General features: G+C 30.2%; 4 protein-coding genes across 4 annotated transcripts in view; 2 read left to right on the forward strand and 2 right to left on the reverse strand.

The window, feature by feature from the left end:
• LOC108772861 (ankyrin repeat domain-containing protein 40) overlaps positions 1-473 on the forward strand; it is a 1,603-nt gene extending 1,130 nt beyond the window's left edge. Inside the window, exon 3 of the mRNA XM_018538503.1 lies at positions 57-473. Within this exon, the coding sequence (XP_018394005.1) occupies positions 57-403 (347 nt within the window). The 3' untranslated portion in view covers positions 404-473. The remainder of the gene's footprint in view (positions 1-56) is intronic.
• Positions 474-792: 319 nt separating this feature from the next.
• Positions 793-2,594, reverse strand: LOC108772821 (ribosomal L1 domain-containing protein CG13096). Its single transcript, XM_018538453.1, has 3 exons — positions 1,889-2,594; positions 1,122-1,687; positions 793-1,053 (listed from the first exon to the last, which is right to left on the reverse strand). Exons 1-3 carry the CDS (start codon positions 2,173-2,175, stop codon positions 851-853), a joined length of 1,056 nt encoding a protein of 351 aa, XP_018393955.1. The 5' UTR covers positions 2,176-2,594; the 3' UTR covers positions 793-850.
• Positions 2,595-3,172: 578 nt separating this feature from the next.
• On the forward strand, positions 3,173-8,908 carry PGAP1 (GPI inositol-deacylase). Its single transcript, XM_018538188.1, has 11 exons — positions 3,173-3,213; positions 3,430-3,610; positions 3,927-4,080; positions 4,180-4,284; positions 4,380-4,483; positions 4,543-4,986; positions 5,842-6,089; positions 6,619-7,044; positions 7,136-7,522; positions 8,022-8,426; positions 8,623-8,908. The coding sequence occupies exons 1-11, from the start codon at positions 3,173-3,175 to the stop codon at positions 8,906-8,908; spliced, it is 2,781 nt and encodes a 926-aa protein (XP_018393690.1).
• A 686-nt stretch (positions 8,909-9,594) lies between these two features.
• Positions 9,595-15,951, reverse strand: part of LOC108772952 (uncharacterized) — a 22,706-nt gene continuing 16,349 nt past the window's right edge. The window contains exons 5-11 of the mRNA XM_018538629.1: positions 13,664-14,060; positions 13,060-13,273; positions 12,285-12,511; positions 10,946-11,094; positions 10,285-10,593; positions 9,999-10,201; positions 9,595-9,780 (exon numbers count right to left, since the gene is read on the reverse strand). Coding sequence (XP_018394131.1) covers positions 9,595-9,780; positions 9,999-10,201; positions 10,285-10,593; positions 10,946-11,094; positions 12,285-12,511; positions 13,060-13,273; positions 13,664-14,060 — 1,685 coding nt within the window. The remainder of the gene's footprint in view (positions 9,781-9,998; positions 10,202-10,284; positions 10,594-10,945; positions 11,095-12,284; positions 12,512-13,059; positions 13,274-13,663; positions 14,061-15,951) is intronic.

Consider the following 15,951-nt stretch of genomic DNA (forward strand, 5'->3'; position numbering starts at 1 on the left):
ATATATATATATATATATATATATATATAAAATTATATTTTATTATATATTTTTAGAATTGGTACTGAAAATCCGAATCGCCAATACAGCGGATTCAGATTTTATAGAGGTAGAATTACCACGAAGCGAGTTAACATACCAGGCTCTACTGTGCCTGTGTTGCAAGGAGCTAGATCTCAATTTGCATCAAATCCAGAAATTACGGAAATTGCCCAATACTAGATTGAGAAGAGACAAAGATATTCAGAGACTTCAAAACTTTCAAGAAATCGAAGTGGTCATAGATGCGACAAACATGTATAAGAGCATACAAAATGCTAACGGTGTCGCCAACAGTTTGCCAACATTGCCCGCTAATGGATATCAAAGTATATGTAAGAAGGATCAGACTATTTTGTATTGACTATTAGTATTAGGAAGGAAAAATGTTCCTCATAATTTCAAATATTTGCACATAATCTAGTATATTAATAAAAAAGGAATTATTTGTTAAACACTAAACTGCCTTTATTTATCAAATAATAGTATCAAAGAAATAATATCGTCTAACGCAATTAGCATATTTACCTCTTGAGTTTTTCCTATTTGCTAGTTTTTATTCGTAAAATCTAAAAAGACGGAGCTTCCATAATTGATAATTTCTTAAATAGTGTTACATGTTTATCTAATTACTGTCTTATATACAATAATTGAATAAGACATAATAAAAATATTCGTGATATTTATGTTAATTAAATTAATATTAAATTTAGATAACATTATGTATTATCTATTAAAAAAATTTTTACGGTTACCATTTTTCTTAATTTTTTTACAAGATTTTTCAAAATGTAAATAACGGAATTGCCATTCAGTTCTCAGCTTCTTTCCTCGCAATTTTTTTACTTGATTTCTTCTTAATCTGTTCTTTTTTTAGAACAACTGTGCCTTCAGGTTTAACTATGACTGTGGTATTCTTTACGAATGTTGAAAGCTCTCCTTCTACATCGTGGTAAGCTTTCGGTCTCTTTGGCTGTACCACAATTGTGTTTGAATCAACAGTGTTTTTACTCCCTGAAATTCACAAATCCATTTAAAAACAGTCTATGTTGTCAATGAATTAAATCTATATTTCAACTTACTTAACGTAATGTAAAAAGGTAATGCTAGACTGGTTGTGCCTTTCAATCGGAGCGCTCGTATGTTTACCCAACCACCAGGATAGTTTTTGGACAATTCTTCACAAGTGGCCAATATATTTTTCAAAACTCTTTTCTTTTTCATAGATGTGTTCCCTACTTGCATCAAATGAGTATCGCCATGAGAATGAAGGTGCATACTGGTTTTTCTTAATGCATAATCGATCTCGTGCTTCAAATCCTTGCTTTCCATTCTGACCGAAGTTGGCAGCTTTCGTTTTTTGGAAAAAGTTTTTCCTAATAAGTGACACATATGGCCAGCAATACGACCATCAACAAGAAAGTGATCATAACTGGATAAAAGCTTTTTCTTCAATTCAAATTGATCAAATTCAGTTTTCACACGATTTATAGGTATTATCTCATTCACACGGGTGCATCCATGATTGTTTAATAAATTTCTATAGTGTTCCACTGTTGGTTCATAATCTTTTCTTCTTCCTTTTTCTAAATCGCAAACAAATAAAGCTACTTCATCATCTGGAGCCACTATGGAATACGGCAACAGTCTGCATATATAAACAAAGACAAATTTTAATTAGAAATTTAACAAAAACACAACAAATAATATCATTATACATGAGATGTCGTCATTATAGGATTTATAATCAGAAAATCTCATAAGGATCCATTGGCAATTACAATATATAATCATGTAATGTTTTAATGAAAAGAAAACGAAATCTTTTAAGATCTATAAATTCACTTACATCCTCATTTGTCTACGAGGCATCTGTGGCACTTTAACGCTAGTCACTTGTATAAATATTGGCTGAGCCTCCTCAGCGAGAAGATTGGTCGTCTCTTTTAATTGTTCTTGAGTCATATGAAAAATCGCGGAAATGCATTTTAGAATTTGTTTTTTCGATAAATCCTTCAAGTTGAATTCCTTTGACGACTCTATTGTCTCTGTCGCCGAACTCGTTCGTTTTCGCTTTCGCGTTTTCACCATTGATGCGATTTTCAACCCGCTTGCAGCACTCGACGGTAGCGCCATCTGTCGGCGGCCTGGCGCAACTGATAGCACAACAAGCAAAGCTCTTCTTCTTCCTTAAATAATGGCTCAAGCCTCCAAGCAATGAAATAGGAGGTCGATGCGACCAGATCACGTCTTTAAAGTAAACCGTACAAAAATATGAAAACGAACGGTGCAATGCCCGCGAAAATGGCGTTGCTCGACCGGTTTCCGGACGCCTGCGTCTACGGCGTCGTCACGTCGCAATAACGCGCGTCACAAGAGCCCTAGTCGTCGTAAAGTGCAAAATGACGAACAATCGAGACGAGCTCATCCGCAGACACGCATCTGTGTGACGCAACGCACAGTCAAAGTCGGCAACACTTTCAAAAATATACAATGGAAAGCACCCGAACCGAAACACGTCCGTCACCGTCACGGTTCGTCGAATCTCACAAGCAAAGCACGTGCACTCTTCTTATTAATTAATGGCTCCTGGCTCCATAGAGTGAGCGGAGGCAATACGGCCAGAAAGCACGTGCACGTGTGACCATGGTGGAAATACAAGGTGAAGCATTCCGTAGGATGCGCATCGTTCATGTCACGTGATGTCACGAGCCAATCCACTATATGTCGATGATATATATAAATAGCACCAAGCCAATCAGCGCGCGATTCGAGTCACGTGTCATGTTGGCGACTCTCTTATTAGTCGGAATGCTCTTATATAGCATATGTCCATTGCACTATAGAAAAAGAGCACAGTCCGACGCCTCAGATCAAAGAGGTTATATAATCTCTTTGCCTCAGATTTGCATTGCCGAACCCAGCTAAGTATTGTATCTTGGTTAACACTACAACACATTTACGCAATTGTAGATCGGACTTAACACTCGATCGATAGAGCTCTCGACGTTCTATGGAGGGTAAATAGTCTTATGGTGCACTGCGCATGCGTTAAATTTTATTCGCGTAAGCATTCTTCTTTTAATATATATATAAAAACCTGGAGAAATATATATATTATAATTGTAGTTCAATGAAGGTCGAGGAAACAGACGAGATTAACAGTGCATCCTGGTACGTAATTTTCATTTTTATGGATATCTTTTTGTAATTTAGCAAAAATTGATTAAATGTTTTGTATTTTCTGTTTTTTGTGTAACTTCAATTTCATTGTCCAAATTGTAATCTATGAAGAAATCCGTTTAACCGGCTCGGCTCAAAGGATAGAAATTAATTAAATGTAAACAATATATTTATATATCAAATAATAAATATATTTTCTATATAAAGGTTCGAAAGAGGACAGATACTCAAAATGTTGTCATTCAAATGGATAATTCTCTACGGCTCGGTGTTACCATTTTTAACTATGACTACTGTATTGTACGTTCTCGGAATTGCGAGATATGTTACCGACTTTGAGGAGAATACATGTGAAATGACGTATATGTTCGAGTATCCACAGTACGTGGTATGTGTACTTGTAAATCATATAAATTAAATTAGAACTTTTTTTTATTTTGAACCTATTTCGATTCAAGTAAACAGTATATATATCGATTTAATTATAAGAAACAGATCTCTAATCTACTGAATAGTACTAAGTTTGCTCTTATCAATCAGACTTGTCAAACTAGTATGTTTAGTTTTTTATTTATTTTTTTTCGCTAGAACATGGAATGATGAGTTTTTTTATTCATTAAATATAAACAAAGAATATTTTTAGTAGGATGCTAAATATATACATATAACTTTTGTTATGAATTTTCAAATAATTTATATTTTAGAGAATATCTTTGAAAAACAATACAGAAAAAGAATATCCAAGGTTTGGATTATATGCCTATGGAGAAGGCACTGTAACAGAAAAATTAAGAAAAATGCAATTTTCTGGCATTCCAGTTCTTTTTATACCAGGCAATGCTGGATCCCATGAGCAAGGTTTATATCACTTTAATAATACGTAAGACTCAGTTTGATGACAGATGTTTATTATTTTAAAACAGATATTCAAATACTTTTATTTTTCTTTTGTTTTAGTACGATCTATTGCTTCAGTAAGTTTAAGAAAAAGCCGTTCAACTTCCTTCCACTTTGACTTTTTTACTGTTTCATTTAATAAGGATTATTCTGCATTCTACGGAGGTATAACAAAAAAAAAATATTATAAAGAATGTTATTAGCATATTGATACTTGTGTATATAATACTAATTACCATTGTAATTTTTATTAATGCAAGGTGTTCTTCTGGAACAAACTATATATGTTTCACATTGTATAAAGACAATATTAGAGTTGTATAAAGGCAAAATGAAAAACGTTGTATTGATTGGCCATTCTATGGTAAGAAACACAAATACGTGCTATAAAGAATGATAACAATTAACTGGTATTTCTTTCAGGGTGGTATTATAGCAAAAGGAGCACTGGTACTAGCACCAGATATGAATGTGTCATTTGCTAATATGATAATAAATTTGGCTACTCCTCATACTCCCTTCTTAGTGTTTGATAATGTCTTTGCCAAGTATTATTATACTTTGGAAAGGCATTTGCATAAAATTAAGGATGCAGGAGTAAAGGTAGTATCAATTGGAGGTGGGCCACGAGATATACTTGTATCTTCTTCACAAACTTATGATCACATAGCAGATATAAATGTTCTTTCCACGAGTGTACCAGCTGTTTGGAAATCCATGGATCATTTAAGTATTCTATGGTGTAAACAACTAGTATTTGTAATTGTGCGGTCACTATTTGATTCTGTGGATTATTCGGAAAAACCACCAAAAATTACATCAAATCCTAATTTAATGATGAAGTCTTTGTCTTATCACTTTTTACAAGTAAGTAATTATTATGGATGCTAAATTCAGAATTTAAATCACCTTAATAATAATTAACATGTAAATAGGGCGAATAAGAGTCAAATTACAATTTGAAATCTAAATCTGATAATTTATTCTAATATTATATATTGCGAAGAATATCACGTAATTTTTGGCGTTTCGTCCCCTAAATAATTTTAGCATTTATTTAGGGGGAGGGGGGATATTTCAGATGATTAGAGTTGCGTTGCAAGACCGAAATCCTTTCGACGCGCAAAAATTAAGGAGGGGGACATTTATAAATCAGATTATTAGAGTTGCGTTGCAAGTCCGACAATTGTTCAGCGCGCAATTTTGGAGGGACTATATATATTAATAGAACGTTATTTCCTACTTTGGAGAAATATTGCGAAGAATATCACTACGTCGACTCGCCATCAGAGGTCTATCGATATTCGCAAATTCTCGCAAGTGCTAAGACACGCGTATATCTCTTTATATAGAATCTCGATTTAATAACTTACCAAGGCGTATAAGGTAGGCTTCCACTACAATGCCTTACTGATGAGTCCAGTAGTGGAAGCCGGGATGAAACGCCAAAAATTACGTGATATTCTTCGCAATATATAATATTAGAATAAATAATCAGATTTAGATTTCAAATTGTAATTTGACTCTTATTTGCCCTATTTACGTGTTAATTATTATTAAGTAAAAGAGTCCTTTAAATCTTCAATTCATTTGTTTTAAATCACCTTGATTATATATAATATTGCACAATCATACAAAAAGAAATTTAATAATCCTAAATTTAGGAATTTGCTAAAATAAATGCTAAAATAAGTTAATTAATTTTAATGTATAAAATTTCAGCACACTTCTGGCAAAAAATTGTATCATTATCCAGACAAAGTTCAATTTGAAACTGATGCCGAATGGGTCAGCATACCTCAACAGTATGTCTGGAATAATATCGGAGTTAAAAGATCAGGTGTTATATATCTTGCGGTGGAACTATTTCATAAGTCTGATTTTTTAACTATTGATACAATAAATTTACAAAACAAGGATTGGCTATTTGTGTGCTCAGCATTAAAAAAACGAGAACAAAAAAGAATTTGGTAACATTGAATTATATACTATATTGAATTCTACTATATTGAAAACAAATTTATTATTTATTAATAAATTTTAATATATATGACACTTACTGACATTACCTTATTTGTCATAACAAAGACCAGTTGCTTTTAAATTCTCATTTTGTGTTTACTGTAAAATATCTTAACTAATTTTTAATTATAATATGTTTTACTATATTGTGACTTGGAATTTTTATTTTTTGGACATGTTACTTCTTTTTTTTTTTATTATTGACAAGGATTAATTATGCTTACGACATTGATGGAAAACTTGCATAGAATTGAGAATATTGTTTAACTTAAAGAATAATTCAAGAATGTATACATAATATAATTTAACTTACAATACTTCATATATTTTATGTAACATTGAAAATGACCTGATCAGAGTCGAAATGTTTGTTTTAGATATATTTTTATATGATTGTTTAAATTATAAATTGTTCATTAATTTACTTGGCTCTTTACCCTCTTTATATTTATATTGTTTAATATATGTATTTTTCAGTGAATGGGGTTGGAGTTTGACAAATGAAACAAGACTTTTACCTGATCCTTTATATAGACTGAGAAGAACTGTTGATTTAAATCTAAAAAAGATAAAATATCCACATATTACGCATGCCATTGTGAAATTAACTCCCGATGATTTAAAGAAACAACTTACAGTCAATTTCGATTCCTATTTTTACAATAATCGAATGGAGTCTACAAGAAATAGATTTTTACATCCTAAATATATCTTGGGCTTTCGTGGACCTTATTCAATTGAAACTGTCAAGGGAAGTGTAAGATATCATATAACACTTCCTTTCATCACAAACGCAGTCACAATGGAGATCAAATCGCCAAATTGTGATGAGTATCATGCTATTGTCGAGTTAGTGGAATCATCGAATATAGGGTCGACTCAATTGAAAATCTTCACGAATATGTAAGTGTATTTCATAAGAAATCGAGCCTAGTTATAATATAGAGCTTAGTTATAAATAAGCTCTTTTTATATATATTCAATTATAATATAGAGACAATGGTCCGGAAACAATGAAAATGCAAACGCTCTATGGACGTACCAATGCCACAGCAAGTTTAAAAATGACATTAGAACCGGAATGTATTTATATGATTAATATTCAACCTGGAGGAATCATTGATAAAATTTCGTGTAGAATACGGGATCGGTGGCCATTGCTTTACACGGCCGTTATCAGTTTACTCCTTCTTTTCCTTTCTATAAGGATATATTACAAATCAGAGATGCTACTAATGATAATCATTACAATAATATTATCCTTTATTTTCAACGTTGCTTACGAAACTTGCATTGCTTTATGTATTATTGGTGGATCTGCCATCGGTGTATGTTGCTCTGTTATATTTCTTGGTTCTATTGCACATGGAATAGCTATCAGGTACAGTTCTTTTACTCACATCAAAATAAAATATTCTCTTGTATTAATTACATATTGGAAAATTTGTAAAATTGATCGATTAACAACACATATATAAAGGACATATAAGAGTGTGAATATTAAAAATAATCGTTGTTCATTTAAATAGCATAATTGTTATTTTAATTAATATATAATATTAAAAACATTACATGTTTCGACCTTGTATTTGGTCCTCCTCAGATGTTTATTCTATGGATATGGATAATTTTTAACGTGTGATTTGACATAATTAATGTAAAATTAGATCGATAATATTTTTTCGAAATACGTAATGTTTTTAATATTATATATTATATATTAATTAAAATAACAATTATGCTATTTAAATGAACAACGGTTATTTTTAATACTCAGACTATTATATGTCCTTTATATATGTGTTGTTAAATATTAAGAGTCCTTTACTAATTTATTGTTGATCGATTAAAATATTTTTATAAGTCATATTTTTTTGCAGGTTCTTATCACGTGCAGTAGCTTTCTCAACAACATGGTCAGACTGGTTGTTAAATGGACTAAACCAGCTGCCATATATTTCAACTATTTTCTTACTATCTCTAATTTCAACAACGTGTGCAGGTCTTAGCATGCTCATTTCGGTATTTCTTTATTTTTTGAAATTAATAAAGATGTACGAAGATTATTTAGAGGACATATTAGCGGCTCCATTCCAACAATTCACTTGGTTTAAACATTTGAGAAATAGGAGTGAAGAAGAAGAAGAAGAAGATGATGATGAGTCAAATACTAGTCAAAGAAATATCAGTCAAGAGATATATGATCATGTTCTTCTGTTTTTGTTGTATGTTTTTGCTGCAATCCCAGCAATTCCATCTGTCCTAGTTTGGGCAAAAAATTACAGGTATCTATTACAATTCTCAATTTTTTCAAGACTTTCGTTTTCTCATAATAATAATAATATTAAATTGTAATAAAAGTGGAAAGTATAATCAATTGATATTATACTTTAATGTAACTGTAATGAGATAACAGGGTCCTTGAAATCAAAATTAAATTTCATAAAAATTAGGTAACGAAAATAGACAAACTTTTTACAGCTATGGTGTGAGACTCTACACAGAAGATCCTGTCCATATAATGAGTTGGATACTATTGACTGGGTGCAGTACATTAGGTATGATACAGATTTTTCCTAATTACAAAGGATATCGCTCGTTTATATTAAGCAATTTATTATGTTTTGCGAGTTGGATTATTCTTTCCACGACTGCAGCTCCGCGCCCATCCTTTTATCAATGGTATATGCCACCTATTGTTGCCACAGTAATAGTGCTCATCACACTACATTCCACGATTCCTCCAAGAGTTTTCCAATTTAATTAAATCCCAATCTAATTAAAATATTAATTGACAAAGATTATATTAATTTACAATAATTGATAGAAATATGTTTATGTACAGTCTTTCTTACTGTTTATCATTAATTTTGTATAAAAATTGTTATGGTGTGATGAATACTATATTAAAATTTCTATCACACATTTATAGTATTATTACAAATTGAACAGTAACTTACATACTATGTGTGTGTGGAACATATAAGTATTATTTTATATAACAATAATCAAAAAAGTATAATTATAAATGTAATCATATAAGTGAAATCTCATAAAGTAAATAAGATGTAACTTAATTTAAGGCAGATTGTTTAGCATAGTATATTAATAATAATTGTGAGATATTTATAACTATAATGCACATACAAAAATTAATTTAATTTACGCTATTGTGATATATGTGATATAATATACAAATCAAATCTTATAAGATTAATATAATTTATTAGACAAAAATTTATTTTTTGTTTACAATATTATTTAATATGTAACATTATTTAATAATATTAATTATATTATCTCTATCATTATATCTTATAAGTTAATTTTTGTAATAACGGTAACACAACAAAATAACTTTATAAATGTTTTTTTACATTATTACTGAAAAGATCTAATATTTTTTATTATATATATATATATCTATATATACACTATTTTTTTAAATAAAGTTTATTCTACAGATGTATTTCCAATGTCTGCATTCTGCACACTATACACACATATTTGCTTTTTAGTAATGGGATGTATTCCATAATTTGCAACTATGCCCATTTGATGTTGAAGAAAATCTATTGTTTTTGTTGCTAAAGTTTTGTTATTTGCATGTACCTCTGGATGTTGCACAAAGTCACTTAGCTAGAAAAATAATAGAAGTTAGTAAATCGAAACTGTTGTGTAACTTCCGAGTTATATAGATGCTGCATATTAGTATCGCAATATAGTTTCATGTTATATCAAGCATATATGGTACTTGCAGATTTGATTAAGAGTATTAAATCATGTATGAATTCAAAATAAATATAATTATTGATTTTTAACGATGTGAGAACAAAATCTTGTAGTATAACGTTTACCTTCATCCATTTACATTCTGAAATCTCCCGTTTACATCTATCAATTTCAAAATTCTGAGGTGTTAAGTACGCGATCATATATATATCCGAGCATCCAAAAGAATAATCATGCCCATGTCTAAAAGATATTAAACATTTGAAATCTGCCTGAATTCCCGTTTCTTCTAAGACTTCTCTCTTGGCTGCCGTTTCAATATCTTCTCCTGACAATATAAATAATATACATATATATGTGTGTATGTATACAATAGCAGTGCACTAATGTATGCACAATGCCTTAAGCTACCTGGTTCCACATAGCCTCCTGGAAGTTTCCAACTTGCTTTAGTAGGAGCATATTTTTCTTTAATTACAAGAATTTCACTAGTATTTTTATTGAACACAAACGCACCAACACCTAAATATGTATGCGCATATTTTGGAACATTACATTTCTCATCGGTGGGCAGCCAACGATATAACATGACATATTCTTCTTTGGAATGATGGAAGATAAATCCATGTCCTGTTAATATCGGAACCCATTCTGTATGCGGTATGTGCACACGAAACCATATAGTGCGTCTTTTATCCTTCAACCATTGCTCTAAAGAATCTATAAAGATATTTATAAATTATATGCGTGTTTTATTTCTTCTAAAATATTGTATATAAATATTAAAATGTTTTCTGCTGTAACATATCAAATTTATTCTTTTAATATTTTTTTAATAAACTAACAAACATCTGTGAAATATATAAGAACTCAACGAAGAAATAATTTTAATTTGTTATAAATGTATGCTTTGCAAGTAAAGTTTAGCAAGTTTGAAAAGGAAACAATGATTGTTTAATTTTCTTTAAAATACAGTCTTAATACATACGTGCCTCTGATAATACATAATATTATGTGCATATAATTAATGTCTTGAATAGAAAAAGAGATGAGGTAAAAAAAACGTCTCTACCTTTGAGACGCTGTGCGAATATTTTATTGTCGCAGGCCTCCTCAATGGAATCAATGGTAATACCATTATAGTGATCATTGTGACCTTTGAAAATTCGTTGGGCCATTATCGCGTTTAACGTGCTTAATCCGATACGCGTGTTGTGCGGAGGTAGAACGATCGAGTTTCGCGTCGTTAGTGTTCTCGAAACGCGAAACAGTATTACGTTCTGCATCAGGTTACTTACGATCGAATGATCGAGTCTCAGCGCGAGAGTTGATTATCATCAAGTCAAGCGGCCATCGCGCGATCTTACTTGTGAATTGATAACGGGAGTAAAGATTATCAGAATACATGCATCACGATCATACGTAAGCGACGTATCGGCAATTTTTCTCATTTCTTTGCGTCTCTGTTTACAACTTACGTTGTCATTCAGTAGCAACATAACCTCAATTAAAATTGTGAAATCGGATTTGCTTCTCTTTCTCTCTGAAAAGATTAACGAGATAAGGTCTATTTAATATTGATAATTCGACGTAAACGCCATGTAATAAATGACAATCATTTCTGCGCATAAATATTAATGACATAAATCATAAACAATGTCACGTAATGATGAACGTATACATAGTAAAGAATATTTTAGTGAGGTAAATATTAGTATGAAATAATACCCCCATTTACAATTTTTTATAATTTTGTAAATTTATGTATTTTCTTGTGTAGAATATATATTCCGAGAAGGAAAGTCGTCGCTCAAATCCCGTTTTTTTTTCTTATAATTTTAAAGTTTTTTAATGTCGGTAAGTTAGAAATTAATAATTTAATGATAATTTCTTTGTTTAATTATTCTCAGCTTTAATTAATTAAATATACAAATAATTTTCTTATATATGTATAATGTACATTATAGCAGAATATACAAGGTTTAGCTTCAATCACAGGTAAAAAATTATTTAAGCGCCCTACTCAACCTTTGTTTTTTGAACATAGCTATTATATTTTGTCTGAAAATATCTCCAACGTATTTGGAGCCTTTAATTTAAACGAGAAATAATTGCATCATACACGTGTATTTTCATTTTTCAATTATAAAACAGGAAAATATTTATACATAAATTAATACAAAAACAAAAAGTTATTGAATAAAAGGTTAAAATATAACATATATACTTAATATTATAATAACTATAAAATAGTAAGATTTTTTTGTATTATCTTAATGTCGCATCATACAATACAAATTGCATCATAAATATTAATTATATTGTTAATTTTATTCAGTTACACATTTGCGTGTAAATTTGTAATACGTATAGGCTCAAGTAAGTTAATTTAAAAATTTTCTTCAACAAATTTGTATATCTTTGGACAATTTTGTTTAGCCGCCTTTTTAAAAGCCGCCACGTTATTTGCTGCAGTGTCTTTGTTGTAATCGTTCAACAAATGAATCGTCAGAGCGTTTTTTCCCATTTTTAGCATTTCTTTTACTCTTGTTTTGTTCAGGTAAACTTCCCGCGAATCAGGAAATGAGGGATAAAATTTCTCCGGTGGGTAGATCGTAAACCGCTGACATTCCTTGTCCTGCGAAACATATACAAATATATAGAGAGATTGATCTATAAAATAATATTCACATAACATAAAATAACTTGTCGCGATTGTTTTCGTACACATCAATCTATAGTCTGTCTAAGATAGGAATTAGACTACGCATTGAAAATTGAAATTTGATCATTGAGGATAAAGGAATTTTAGCTCCTATTATTTTGATTAGCCAAAGTTCAATCTTTCAATCTTCAATCTATCAATCTTCAATGCGTAGTCTGATTCCGACCTATAAGAGCGTAGCAGGGCTTACTATCACAGTCGTTTAAAAATATACATAATCTGAGTTTTTGTTGTCACCGATAGGTCTCAACTTTGTACTGCAAGCATTATAAGCAAAGTACCCGTTACTGTTTAAATTGTGTTAGAAACAATAAAGAATAAAAAGTTTTATAGTTTAAGTTACAGAATTCAAATTTAAGTACAATTCGTCAAGTACGTCAAGTATACGTGAAGTGATGAGCACGCGAAAGTGACTACTCTTGTTTGCTAACAATAAATCAAATTATCGTTATCATACTCACGTTTTGCTGATAACAGAGCTTCCATACGGCTTCGGTTATGACTCTTGTGATATTGTATTGTAAATAGTTGTTCGCATTTGTACTTTTAATGATTTCCATACAAGCGTCGATAAAGTTTCTTCCAAAATTTGTGCTCGTGTCGACGCCAAATACACCGACACCCATATCTCGATTGTTTTGCACACCCGCAAAAGTAGTTAGCTTGTCCAGTGATCTAAATATAAATTTTTATTTATTTACTTAAACTTAAATGTGTTTTTATGTTATTACATATTGCAGCAAATTTGGTAGACACTGATGCTTATCTATTCACAAAATATTGGAATCTCGCCATCTTAAACCTCATAGATTTTAGAATCTGTATTCATAATTAATTTCTATTATATATGCAAGATCATTTTAAATACAAATTAAAGATATTATAAATGCCATATCTTAAGATATTACTTCAGATAGTCGCTTTTGAAATAAAAATAGACTATGAATATTGACGCAAGGTATATTATGTTACTTAGATATCATCAAAAAATTCTCGATCAATTTCGTTTACCGTTGCTGAATTTATTTTAAAACCTTGAAGATAAGAGGTAATCGCTCAACTCACGTTAGTACCACGCTGTTCAAATTTAATGACACACCGCCAAACTTCCACAGTGTCAACATCCGGATATAATCATGAAAGTTTTTATGTAGCCAATCGTGGTTCTCCCAAAATCTACGGATATTTGCCCAGAACCAGTCCTTTATTGGCGTCTCGATAATGTATGTAGACAAACGTATTCTCCTTATGTACACGTTATCATAAGTTTCTAAAATTTTGACATATTTCTTAGACTTCTCAGAAAACTGCTCCGTCGCGAAGAAAAGCAGGAAGATATTTAAATTGCGATTGTTTCTAGCCGACGATTCCACGGCACATGCTTGTTGGGGCGTAAGATTCGGCGGCGAACACGTGGTCTCATGGAAGAATATGCACCTACTTGGTATCAACATTTGTTCGTCTAAAATATAGAAAAAATATAAATTGGAAAAAATAAAGTTAAATAATTTAACCCTTAAAGCAGAAAATAATTAAGAAAAGTAATTCAAAAAGTAATTAAGTTAAAACAGAAAGTAATTAAAAACATGTGATTTTCGAGAATTTTTTATGCATTTTTATTATTTGTTTAAAGAAATGATAAAAATACATTTTATTAATTTTTATAACTTAAAATAAATATACACATATATATCTATTACACAATTAAAATATTTCTTTAATTTTCTTTAATTTCTTATAATTGATTTTTAGAAATTTGATAGAAATTTGAAAGTAAAAGACGAAACCTTGATATTATCGCAAAATTCATTGTTATTATACTAAAAGGTTTGCGGGCTATCGCCGTGTCTTTCTTCATTATTGATGCCAACGTTTCGTGAACCATGCCGTTCACTTCATCAGGGCGAGGGGTGCGCTGATACTATCTTGTATCAGCAACAAGATAGTATCAGCGCACCCCTCGCCCTGATGAAATGAACGGCATGGTTCACGAAACGTTGGCATCAATAATGAAGAAAGACACGGCGATAACCCGCAAATCTTCTGGTATAATTGAAGAAAATACTCGTGAAAGCCTCAAATGCGTATTCATTGTTGTTGTATAAAATTTTACACGCTATTTATTGTTATTATTTAAAAGGAATAAATTACACAAATATGATTAAAGTAATAAATGGTTTGTAATTGTATATTTTTATTCTCATGACTATTCTATTGACGCAAATGAATTGCATATTAAAATTGGTGATAAATCAAGGAATGTACATTAAATCAGTAGCATATAGATTAAGAACACCATGTAATCTATAGTTTACAATTGTAAAGAATATTTCATAACAGAGTATATATACATATATATATATACTTTCGCGAACATATTTGATGAAAGATCGAAACGTCAACATATGTTACTTAGAAACGATACGTTGGAAACGTATGCAAATCGTTGCAACTACTATAAATATTACAATAAGTCATTGTCGACAGTCTTTAGGTACTTCAGTTAAAGTTGAATATTTTTTAAAAGTTTCAAGCGAGAGGATAATCACTTAATGTAATCATGGAACGGAGTCCCTAAAATTATTATAAAATTTATATGAAATTCTAATAATCCGATAATTACGTATGCAAGTACAAGAAATAATTATGTAATATTAGATAAAATCGTTTATTTTATCAAATAACCGCATATATAGTGAGGAAAATTATTTGTTATCAAATAAAATTATATAAAATTAAATGAAATCATGTAATCTGTGGGATAATATTTCAGATAGTGGTTACCCTCTCGATCTCAAGATATATATACATATATATATACTATATGATAATCATATCTCACAATCGATTTGACTCGCGTATAGATAACTGTATCGACTGTTTGCTATCATGCATATATAAGAATAATTTATTAACACAAGATATAAAATATTGTAAAGTTTGGGACAATATTTAATATTTAATTTTAATTTTTTTCTATGTATTTAATTCTCCGTTATTTGACTAAATGGAAAAGAATAGCTTTCTTTCATATTTTGTTTCTTTTTGTTACATTATCCATTTGTAATATTGATCGAACAAAAATTGCGATAATATCAACTTTTACGTTTAATTTTTATGGTAAATTCTTTAAATGCTAAAAAATATTGATACAATTAATAAGACTTCTTATAAAACAAAAATAAATGACAATTGAATTTTAATTTAAAATTGTGTTAATTAACACTGTTTACAACAAAATAAATTAACATTGTTAATGTTAACTCCTAAGCTTTTTTGTAATTGTTATTTATTTTTATAAAAAAAGATTAACTTAATTCTTCTAAATATTTAGTTTATATATATATATATAT

Source organism: Cyphomyrmex costatus, unplaced genomic scaffold (assembly GCF_001594065.2).
Source record: "Cyphomyrmex costatus isolate MS0001 unplaced genomic scaffold, Ccosl1.0 scaffold193, whole genome shotgun sequence".
In the NCBI taxonomy this organism is placed as follows: domain Eukaryota; kingdom Metazoa; phylum Arthropoda; class Insecta; order Hymenoptera; family Formicidae; genus Cyphomyrmex; species Cyphomyrmex costatus.